At 36.9% G+C, this 12,647-nt stretch overlaps 1 protein-coding gene across 23 annotated transcripts in view; it reads right to left on the bottom strand.

The window, feature by feature from the left end:
• The window catches only part of RBFOX1 (RNA binding fox-1 homolog 1), a 1,263,570-nt gene that overhangs the window by 57,992 nt on the left and 1,192,931 nt on the right, over positions 1-12,647 (bottom strand). For 18 of the 23 annotated variants that reach the window (XM_026858910.1, XM_026858934.1, XM_026858919.1 and 15 more), the window contains one exon: positions 12,145-12,225. The exons of the other annotated variants lie outside the window; for them this stretch is intronic. In XM_026858910.1, coding sequence (XP_026714711.1) covers positions 12,145-12,225 — 81 coding nt within the window. The remainder of the gene's footprint in view (positions 1-12,144; positions 12,226-12,647) is intronic. 23 annotated transcript variants of the gene reach the window in all.

The following is a 12,647-nucleotide window of genomic DNA, read 5'->3' as shown; positions in this document are numbered from 1 at the left end:
GGTAACTAATGATTTTATATGGAAAACAAATATGAGCATTAGGAAAAGAAGAGGAACTTAATCTTTGAGTTCGCAGATGAAATTTAATCAAATCTTAATTTCTCCCAAAAGATGTAATATAAGCATTGGTTTTATTAATATTTTATTAAATGAACAAGACAGGTAGGTGCATTTTCATATCCCAACATACGCCTTGGAACACAAAGACTGAAGGAACAATGACAATGCTCAAGTTCCCAAAAGGAGGAATATAACCTGGTAAAAAAATACTTAAGGGTTGTACCCTGTGTATTCAACTTGTAAAGCTTTGGGATAGATGGAAGAGTAGCAGATGCAGAAAACAACAGGGGGCAGATTTCGTATCAAAGCCATAAAAATATACAGCCATTTTAATGGGCAATTATTCTTTGCACTTGTGCTGTGGTTTGAATTTGTATGGAAGTGCCATATGCCTCAAGAAAGGTGTGCCATCAGAATGGATGAACAAACCCACCTCTCCTCACCCCTCATCTCTCCTCCTCCACACAAACCAGCAGGTCTTCCACTATCGAGAGTTTTCAAACGATTTACGGTAAAGAATTTTAATGTTACGTCACGTCTCAATCGGTTTACAGCTAATTTACTGCGATGCAGCTTAAACGTTAGAAAGGCAGGGAAACACATTTTCATTTTTTTTCCCCATAGTTTGGGAGGATCCCTGTTGAGGAAACGCTTCAGAAGTGCTGGACGAGAAATTAAAAAGAAAGAGATATAATGGGTAGCACGCTGGGAAAGGCTAAGCAGAATAATCGATGCGATCTTATCTGAAATTTCAGGAACAGAATCGGGAGTTTATCCCAATGAATGCTGTGTAATGAGTTTTCACTTTACCGTAAGAGTAATTAGTAGTGTTACTTGGCATTCTTGAAAATAATTTAGAAAACCTACGTTAAAGAGGATATGTGCAGATCTTTGCATTTAAATACACGGTCCAAAGCGCAGGGCAAGTAAAATTTAAGCTCTGTTACTACAGATATTAACATAAAAAGGCTTTTACGTTATATGTAAATACACAACACGGATTCTTAAAATCTCAGGGTAAAAAAAAAATAAATCTTTAGAAAGTTCACAATCTTTAAAAATAGCAAGGTGAAAATACTTTTTTTTTTTTTTTTCACCTGTCACATTTGTGCGATGATTAACCCTGGGATCTAGCCGTGAATTCACTGAACTCAAAGGAAATTTCGCATCTATGACAAATACAGTCACGACCGGTCACTTCCGTTTCCTTCACTCACAATCTATTTATTTTTTGGAACGCATACTTAAAATTAGTAGAACAATCATGTCCTTACTATTGAACGAAAATATATGTCGGTATTAAACACTGTTGTTTCGGAATGAATAAATCTGTATTTTGGACAAACCATTACTTACAGGACATTCTCATTTGAAATGCATTGGAAAAGGAAAACAAAAATCTCTAATTAATGTACAAGTCTAATCACCATTCTCCACATGGAAGAGTAATTTTTCACTGTTCATTTGCTCAGTGTAATCTCAAAACTGACATAACAGAAAAGCAATGGCCTATAAATCTGCTCTCATTTGTTTCTTTAATATTCATATTCCATTGAACTACAGCTGCTTGTTGCTGCAGTCTATTACAACATGCAAAACTGTCGATAAAAATATTATGAAAGGCAAGATGTGTTTCTTCATGGTTCTGTGTGCCATTTATTTAAAAAAAAAAAAAAAAAAAAGTGCCAAACCCAAAACAATAAATGACTCATGGATTGTCCCTTCGTTTGCTGCATGCTGGGCGATTAGTGATTAATTACCTTGCTGCAAATTGACATGGCACAAGGAAATCGACACAGCTCTGATTAATTAACTTTTTCTGTGAGACAGTTACTTACAAAACATTGCACACTGTAATTGAATCCCTTTGCACAACGCTACCGCATTAAGCTTCCAGTCAAAGCCAAATTAGCACCAAATTTTACATAAATCTGGTTAAACTTTTTTATAATAAGCTATACCCTGAAAGTTTACATAAATATTTCTAGAATGAGGACAGGCAGCTGCTTTAAGACGCAGTTTTAAACTATTTCATCCTCAGACGTGTGAAAAATAAGATTTGTTCAATTTTTCCATACCTGACGGCCACCATAACCAAGTGCCCTCAAAAACCATGAATAAAATATTTCGGTAAAAGCAACCTCCTATTTAATGTACTTATGTTAAATTGTGGGAAGACACTTGACTGTTCCAGCAAAACTTTTAATCGGTTTATCTTTAGCTTAAATTTGTTCCCAGATCTAATTGATCTACTACTTCAACAACGACTTGCATATACTGAAATCACACTTAAGTTTTCTGTATAATTAAGTATATATGGAATTATTCTTTTTCTCTGCCCTCCTTTGTTTAATCTCCTCTAATATACCAATAAATAAACCGCCACTGGCTACTATGTACACTGATACCATTACACGCCAGGGATTTATAACCTTTGGAGCAAAATCTTGATGCTAAAGCCTGGAAACTGTCTCATCCTTTTGTGTGAACTTTTTTTAATTGTGAGGGTGACTCAGCGCTGGCACAGGTACCCAGAGAGCCTGGGGAGTCTCTATCCTTGGAGATAAACAAAAGCTGTTTGGACATAGTCCTGGGCAGCTGCTCAAGGTTACGCTGCTTAAGCAGGGAGGGGAGGGGGGCCAAGGTGACCTCCAGAGCCTCCTTCCAACCTCAGCCACTCTGGAATTCAGTCACTTGGTGATTCCCTGATTACCAGAAATTTCCATATAATCTCATCCCTCTTTTTACTGGACTATATATCCAGCCACCTGCTCCCGCAGACATCAAGGGATTTCTCTCAACATGCAGAAGAAAATGGAGGATGCGGAGGGACGAAAAATAACAGATGATTGAGATTTTTTTTGTAAAGCTATGGAATTACACCAACCTACAATTTTGAATAAAAAAAGAGATGCTATAATTGGTGGTCAAATTAATTATAACGTACTTAATAACAAAATAAGAGTACTGCATATTTGATGCTACAAAGAATACAAATAGTTGATGTACAAAGAATAGTCGCCTTCTCACAAAAGAAACTTCTAATGAACAAGAAAAAAGCTCAGGAGGTAAAAAAGAACAACAAAGCAACTGGCCCATAAAGGAAAAGAAATAGAAGAGATCAGAAAAAGCATATCTGATCTTAAATTAAAGAGCAATTTTCTAACATAGATTATCAAACTGATCTATAACTTGTCATATTCCTGGCTGTTGTACATCTACAGGTTCTAAGCAAATGGAAAAATTCACCTGTGTCTAGCTGAACGTCATTCCTGAGACAAAGTAAAAATGACACGGTTATGAAAAACTAGACGAAGAGTAGCACGATTATAAAAAGGTGACCCAATTTAGTAATTTGAATGTTTATGAAAGTCAATTATGTGGTGACCAGAAGTTCTGTCCGGATGACACAAGGTTTACTAAAACTCAGCAGAATTATTAAACAAATTATCGGAATGTTGTTGGGTTGGGAATCGTTTATTCAGGAAGTGATTGAGGAAAAATCCCGCTATTAACCTAATCCAAGCCGTAATAAAAAAACCTGTCAACACAAAGGATTGCACCTGAAAAGTCATGTAGATAGTAAAAATGTGAATTCCCCGAGTACTTACTATTTGTGAAATTCAGGTTGCAGAATTTTTCTGTATACAACATGGTTCAAAGAGCCATGATTTAATAACAACCATCACATAATGCAAGAAAGAGTGACACTAAAGTAAGTCTTTATTTGAAACCAAATCTTACAGGCTAAGCTGAAAACCACAAAATTAACAGCTTTACATCTGAGAGGCAGAATGATTTGAGAGGTACGGTCAAATGTGTGTGCCTACCTACTACAAATGAGTAACACAACATCTAGAATGCAAACATCGGAAGCCTGCGTCTAGGACTCTACACAAAGAGTATTATTATGTACAATAATATCAGATCATGATGCTAAAAAATATTAAACTTAATTCTCACTATTTAGCTGCATACGGAGAGGACTAGGTCCAACCAATCCTATTGTCCTAACTCACTGATTAGTCACGAGTATCTCCATTAACAGGAAAATACTAAGTTAAGACACAAGAGATGCTCAACCGTCCTCGGTCAAACATAATTTTTATTATTTGAACTAAAGAACAAAGATACTCTCCACAATTTACAATTAAAACTGTTACGCACACCATACCAGTCGTCTCCCAACTCCCAGGTGTAGGACGGTGTGTAAGTTAAAACACAGTCAGTGGCACACAATTCAGGATATGTCTATCTTTATAAAACTCTTAGGCGTGCTAGTTCAGATGTACTGCACCGTCACTAAACACATTAACAGCAGAACGAGTATAAACATCAAGGCGCTTAAAAACAGATTTGCGGGAGTGAAATGAAACCCATATTTACAGATTCTGGACAACTACAATACATCTTACTAATGACTGTTAAGTCACCATGTAAAATGCTGATAAATAGAAGGGGAAAGGACAGTTATCCTGAAAATAGTTACAGAAGGACAATGTATAGTGAGAGAACACAACAAATTCTGTATCAAGAATTTCAGGCCGTGCTCCCAAAAACCTCCAAACGTTACAGTTTGAAAATGTTGATACTTAAATCAAGAATATAACGTAATACATAGGAATATATATAATTTTTTTTTTGTCAATTTTGTTACTTTTGTGCTATCTTTATCTGGTTTAGAAGTCAGTGTAATTATCCTACGTTCAGAACTGTGCAACTTTATTCAAAGCAAGGTCCAACACAATAGGCCAAAACAGCGTTTGAAAACCTTCTGAAGACATTCCAACAAGAGATGACATCAATATTTTTCCCTGGAAATGATACGTAATTTTTCAACCTTTTTACACTTCTGTATATGGAGTGGTGGGAAATCATGGGAAGCAATTAATAAACTTCCTGTCCTACTTATTACGGAGATTTTTATTTAAACTTTCACGTAAACCCACTGTATTTGAACATACAAACAAGGAAGGTAATTTTCCACGTTATTCCTGGATTACTATAAATAAAGGCAATTAATTAATTCAGGGAACAGATTAAAACATAGTTTGACTCCTAAATGTTTTTGTCACCTGGTTATTATTGAGGTTTTCGTAACCTGGAAAATGTGGGTGTGATTGGTCTACTCAAATGTTTGGACCCTCTGGGCAGGATTTTTGCACCGTTTCATTCATGAGTCTCAGTCCTACAATGGTTAAGCTGGCTTAATCATAGAACTCCTCTGCGGGGGTACTCTAATTTTTTCCTGTTAAGCAATAAAAAGCAGACAAAACCACAAACACGTAAACGACACCTACTAACGTGTATTTTAATTGTGATGAAATGACCTGCCATTCCATTTGAGTTTAAGAGAACGGGCACCAATTAAAAATTCAGTTTGCAGAGACCTTTTTACATTTAATTGAGAAATACGGTAACACAGGCAAATTATTTATACCACATGAACACTCGTTCTTTAAGCTGTTCCTGACCCATACACCAATTCAAAACGGCAAGCTTACTAAACTCTAACTCCCTTACCAATAACAGTAAAATCACAACAAGTGAATTAAGAAAAACTACAACGATAAAATCAGAACAAATTAATCATTCGTGTCATTACAATAAAGGATATGTCCCTTAGGATTGAATATGGTCAATCGTGTCTTACATACAAAAGCCAGAAAAGGATATCCCAAAAGCCAGGAGCCCCTACGCTTTAGTTGCTTGGAGTCTCGGCATTAACACTAAACCGACTATCATCGTTACAAAATAATTTTCAGGTGATTTCATGTGTGCAACAGATTAAACCTGACAAAAATCAACTGCATCGAGGTTCCTAAACTGAATGTTTCTAACGATTCCGCTCAGAAGTGCATTTTAAGATCACCTCTTGAAAATTTGTATTTTCCCCATGTAATCTTCTTGGTACTGGAATTATCCCAGCATATAATAGAAATGTCAGAGGTCTTCCTTCAATCCATTAATAATGCCACGGAAAAATAAAACTTGGAATGAAACAAGAAACATGAAAACAGTTTCATACAGCATTTTTTAGGTAGTTTACTAATATTCCTAAACCAAGTCACCCACTTTTAGCAAGGATATTCAACGGACATATTGAATAGACTGGCTTTAATTATTTTTCATTTCTGTAGCGCAGTGAGTCCTCAAACAGACTAAATTCTACTCTTGGATGTGGTATTTCAACGTAGTATTTATGATTTTCCTTATTTATTCCATGCATATCAACAAAGCCTCAAACTATCCTCCACTTAGGAATCAAAACAAAACACCCAGGGGGAAAAAAAAATAATAATAATAATAATAAAAAAAAAAAGTACATGTGTCTCTCATACATAAGTGTTCATAAGTTTTTAATGGAGAATATATGTAAAAAGCAAAGTAATTAATACTTTAAGCTTCTGCTATAGATTTTTCCTTCCCTCCTGGCCTATAACACACAACTTTGGCTCAGTAAGGTTTTTTAAGATAATTTAGGGACATTTCTAACGCCTGTTCTGAAGTGATGGAATGTTTTTCCCAATTTGCTTTAAAAGAACGTAAGCATTAAAAATACTTCTTGTCAAAAGTATTACAAGACCAAAGGTTTCCAGGGAATTTTCTGAAAGAACTGCCTTCCCACCTTTCAAAAACATCTCATCTTTGCCTTGTTGTTTGCTGGTTGCTCATAAGCTAAAATCCCAGGGCAACGTAGTTTATTGTTTTAATATCTGTCTGACGCAAAGCGAAAGTATTCTCTGGTGAGCGCTTATCTGTCATATATACTTCTGTGAAAGGAATATCAAGACAAATAAGATGTTCTAGGGCGTATCATGGGATTAGGAATTTGGCACTGTCTGAATTCTGTTTAAAAATAGTTGAAATGATAAATACAAAAAAATATCCACACCGATATTCTGAGGATGAGAACTTGAAGAGCATCGGGTTTTCAATATTTTAATTGTAGAGGCTTCATACTACTTTAGTATGAGTAGAGAATGAACACTCAAGTCCGTAAATGACACAAGCAAAACGGGAGGAAAAAAAGTGTTCATAATTGAAATAGTTAAACCAGTAAACTTCTAATGATACAATGACTGTGGACTTACTTTGAATTAATTAAACTCAATGTAATGGCATTTTCTATATTGAAATGAATCGTCAGTGATCTGGAAATGCATTTAGACCATTAGGTTAATTACAGAACCTGATGGAAGTTTTATCAGACAATTACAATTAAAGAACACGAACAACGTGGGACAGATTTATAAGCATTTGTAGCACCTCAATCATTTTTCCTGAATTTCACCGCCACTTCTTACAAAATTGTAATCAATATATTAATTAAAAAATGGGCCAACTTCATTTGCCCTTGAGCATGGTAAAATAAGATCTGATTTATGCATTTTCATATTTTATCTTCTTTTATTTCTCTCACTTCCTTGCAGTGTGAGAGATTTATTTATTTTGGATAAAACCTAAAAAATTATGGAAAAAGAACATGGATATTTTGGAGCTGTTGAGCAGGCTTACGGAAGATGAAACAACTCTAACATTTAGAAGGTGTAAGCCAAAATTGACATCAGTTTAAAATGTACTCACTGAAGTCAAGGCAAAATTCTCTTTGACGGGCATGCAAAACATTTGAGGAAGACAGGCAGTCATCTGCACATCACTCTGAAAAAATGGAATGCAGCAATTTAATGATTTACCGTATCTACGGCCTGTTCAGTCCAGCGAACTGTCCCTTTAATAAATGCTCAAAAAAACCCTACCAGTAAGTTACATACCCAATAACTTGGAGCTAAAATAAAGCCTAAAAGTTACAAAGTCGTGAACTAGAAAATAGTGAAAAACAGTTAGTTGCTTTCGATCTTTTGTTAAAACTTGCAATCTCTCTCCCAGTGCCTTCCATGGGACCTGGGTAGGCACGACTGTAAATTTTGAAAAATGTGACGCACAGCTTTGGGCTGCCTTCCTTGCTGCGCCAGGTGGTACTTAGCAAGCCCAAGAACGTGGATTGGCAATCCCAGTGCCCAAAGAAATTTTCTAGTGGCAGGTGCGACTCCTTTGCCCTCCCCTGCCTTGAATGGGAAGGGGAGGTTGTCGAGAAAATGGAGGTCGGCTCTTCGCAGGGGCACAAAGCGGGAGGACAACAGCCAACAAACATAACTTGAAAGACAAGAGGTTTACACTGTGAGGACATTCAAGCTTTGGAACAGACGACGCGGAAAGGTTGTGCAGTCTCCATCCTTAAAGGCGCCCTGGCGCAACCCAGTCCTTCCAACCTCAATTATTCTGCCATTCTACAATTCCATGTATTCCTTCTTTCCCAGGTTTTGGCTCTCATCAACTTCTATTTCATTCACATTTTCAGGTACTTCTACATTATAGAAAAAAATGGGGACAACAGGCACTCAAGAGCTTTCAGAAGTCCTTGCACAAATTGAGACTCGCATTTTTGCCTTTTTTAACCATACATACCCAGCTATATTACTGTCCTTTGTAGAACAGTGATACAGATATTCAGCGACAGAACGTTTTTTGTTTTTTGGTTTTTTCTTCATTCGAATCTTCCTTTTCTCCAGCAGGGTCTCAATATTCTCATGGATCGTATTCTTGAGTGGCTTCAATTTGAAAAAAATTCCAATTTTTTTCTTGATACATTTCTTATTTAACAGCAGATACAAATTTCTTCAGGATTTAAAAATTTCCTGTGGAAGCAACTAGTCTAAAGAAGCAGGGGCAAAAAGAGACTGTCAGTTCCGTGCGGGCAAACTGATTTACTAAGTTTCAGTGAGATATCGTGGGCCTCTGGGAAGCTTCCAGTAAACGCTTGCTTACTCACTGGGACTTGGTGTACTCTAATCTTTACTTCCTGGGTGTATCTCCTTCCAATACTTGACTACATTCTGCATCAAGATAATGATCAAGGATTTAACTGGAATCAGTTGTATTAGTTCTGTCCTCAAGACGCCAATACTATGGGAATATACCCTCAGCAGCCAAGATGAGACCATGAGCTTCCTTACTTGGGTCGTCTTAATAAAGCCAAGAATCTGTCTCACCAAGGGATGCGAACACGTTTGCATGCTGAAAAACTCTGCTTTCTACATAACAAACGATCTATTCCCAGAAAAGATGTGCAAATGAAAAACTGATCCAGGCCCCATCTTCTGCTTCAGCGTAAGAGAACAGATGATGCACGAGAGACTATTGCTACTGATTTGTTCCACTGCTCGCAGAAGAAACAGCTCATTTCTTTCTGTATTATGCAAAGGGCTAGAAGTGATGGAAGGAAGCGGGGCCATGTTTCCATCTCCTGACATATTCAGAGGTGTAACTAATCACTGTACTGGGAAATGTACAGTGTGATACATAAAATATATCCCGGGGAAATAAAACATCAGAAGGGAAAGATTAGCTCCAAGAAATGCACTCTTCTTTCTGTCCAGTGAAAAAAATGGGGTAAAAACGTTCAGAGCCATCAGAGACAACTAGTGACTGATACAATTAAAAGTCAAAAAGTTAAGTGACACGTAATGCTAGCCAAATTAAGAAAAATATATTTTACAACCGTGTTTCGGGCCTTCAATCCTTACAGAACATAACTCGGGAGCAAAAGAGGAACTGTCAAGTTAAAACCAACATTTCTAAAAATGGGGAGCATGGTCTTCCAAATACCTAAAAATTCCTAAATGCCATTGGCATTTAATGAACTGAAAACCTCTCAGATGGCTTTAAAAATCTCAGATGACTCTTTGCCTCCTGTTAAAACAATTACGATTTTTAAACCTCTTAATTCTTACATTGTAAGCTGTTCTAAAATATGACATTTACAGTACAGAATAAATGATTAACGAAGCATTCAAAGTTGAAGGCTGCAATGTTGTTGTCTACACGGAATGATAATACTAAAAGTATCAGTCTCCTAAATATTAATGTTAATTTATCAGTTATCATTTCAATACTATAAGTGTGCATTAAAAAAAATGGAATATATATCTTTGATATAATAAAAGAAAATGAGACAAAAGCTTGATTTCTGTTCACTTCTTAGAAAAATTTCCTATAGAAATGGAAGTACTTTACATCTTTATCGAAAGCTTTGCAATGAGGAGAAATTTAGAAAATAATAATTACAAGCATTAGTAATTGTAATATTTCTGTATTATTAGGAGTTGTTACCCTGTGGGGGAAACTACATTTTGGCAATATGAATATTGTACACAATAAAGGAAAAATCGTGACTTGCGGACACACAGATTCAACAAAAGTGTAATAATTTCTACTGCAAGGGCTGCTAGCGATCCCTGTTACGAAACTGTGTATTACACATTGCCCAGTGGGAAGCAGATAGGCAAAGTCTGTTTACTTATGTATTTGGCATAATTGAAAACAAACAGGTGTTTGTTAGGATATCATTGTTCAAGGAGCACCACCGCAAAATAAGATTTTTCAAAGGGATTGACTCATGAGACATAATGGAAACTGTGAGGTGCAGAGCTTAGCTAGCTATACAGTGACTATCTAGGGAATTAATAACGGTGGAAATGCCATACATTGTGAACAGCAACTCTAGGAGTAAATTTCCTAGGATAGAACTGAGCGAGATAATAGGAGAAGAGGGCAAACTGAAGAAAGGCTTTATTTAGGGTAATTTCCAGAAAATTAAAAACAAACACTGACATCCTCCTCCCCGGAAGCTGTCTAACAGTGAGATCAATTAAATGCTTTTGGGTAATTTTCTAGGAAAAGAATTTCAGTCAAAGATTGGCATTTTGGTCAAAAGACTGGGATTTCAGTCAAAAAGGAACAGTGCGCTAAAAATCTACAGAAGGGAGCACTGATTTATAGAGTATTTCATCTCTGGGTTACTACAAGGATTTTAAAAAGCCCCATTGCTTGGGAAAGGTGACACAGTACAAAGTATTCTTGGAGCATCTCGAAGCAAACGCAGATTTAACCGCGAATTTCCAATTTAAAACACCGGATATATTTTGTTAGTTCAAAATAGATTTCCAATTTGAAACTAGATCCCGTATTTCTGGGAGCAGCAGCTCTCGGGATGCTGTTCCCAGCCTTTGACACATGAGTTACATGACTGTGGAGATGAGCATTACGCAACGCTTTTGTCCTCATTCCTGGTTTTAATTAATAAAAGAAATTAATTGTTTTAGTGGTCTAGAGAAGCTTTAAGACAGTAGAATTGCGTTGCAGATTGAATTAAATCTTCATCAAGAGCCTATCTGATAACATTGTTAAATCAGACAATATAAAATGTTTTCTTTACAGAGGACTGCTAAGAAGACGTAGCAAAAGCTGTGGCTCACCCTAATTCTGCAAGCAGCAATTAGTTCTGTTTCATTCAGCTGGAGGCTTCTTATCTGACTAGATTTGAGAATGGGCAACGCTTGTACCATTAATCCAACCTAAAACACGTTCAGAAGACCCAGTTCCACTTCAGCCTCAGAATTTTAGAGGACACATTTCTCCTCCGAAGTTCTGCACAGAAAAACGGCCGATGGCAGCATCTATCGCTTCATCTTGTCTTTGATATTTTTATCAGAGAAACTTTTAAAAATTCAAAATACTCACTTGCACACAGTCTTTTTCCGTTTTTTGTTTTGTTTTTTTTGTTTTTTTGTTTTTTTTTACGAAAGACTTCGCATCTATTTGCTTCCTGACGCAAACAAACGGTAGCATGGCATAAGACTTTTTGTTTAATAAATCACAGTTGTGACCAGGACAGAAAAAGCAACACAACTTCATCTTCTATACAAAACGCAGAGTGCACAACAGTACTGGATTCCAAAAAAAATTTCACTGTTACTGTAGAACTTCTGACCATTTATGTAGAACATTGCAATACAGGTAATAATTTATTTATTTTTTTTTTTTAATATATATTCCGAGGATAGAGATGCAACTAAAAGCACTGCATTATCTGTTGACATTACTTACATATGTTTATAAACACCACATTTACCTTAACAGGAGCTGTTGGGAAAGTTGACATTTTTAGGGGCCTCAATTCACATTAATGTGCTTTCGTCACAAAACAAAACAAAACAAAAAAAAGCCGTAACACTAGCTTACTTGTGGATGTGTATACTAGTGAACTGGGGGCACTGTACACGGGAGATCCCTCCTGGTTTGCCTGGCACAGCAGCACCCTGCCTACAAGAAAGAGAGAGAGAGTGGTATCTGGTTTTGGAACACTCAGACTAAACCTCAAGTTTTTAAATCTCAAAACAGAAATAAAGTCACAACCGGAGCGGTGCAGTGAAGCGGGGGCACTTTTTGGCCTTTTAACTTCAAAGCAGAAAGAGCCCCAATAAACATGAACGATTTTACATTTGAAAAAACAAAACACAGACAATCCCCCAAAATACAAACACACACCCCATTTTTATTTTTTTTTTCTTTTTTTCTCCCATGGGGAGGCTGGGGCAGGCTCGGAGCATTTGTGGGTGTGCCAGCCCCTGGCCCAGCTGCTCTCTCTCCCTCTCTGCCCTGGCTCCTGAAGCAGAAGGTGCTGAGGTCGCTCTGGTGCCCACCCGCCCGCTCCCCCCAGCCACCGGCCTCTCCTGCGCTGCCGC

Source organism: Athene cunicularia (genome assembly GCF_003259725.1).
Source record: "Athene cunicularia isolate RWA chromosome 14 unlocalized genomic scaffold, athCun1 chr14_part1, whole genome shotgun sequence".
Taxonomy (NCBI): Eukaryota; Metazoa; Chordata; class Aves; order Strigiformes; family Strigidae; genus Athene; species Athene cunicularia.
This window is presented reverse-complemented; position numbering and strand designations above follow the sequence as displayed.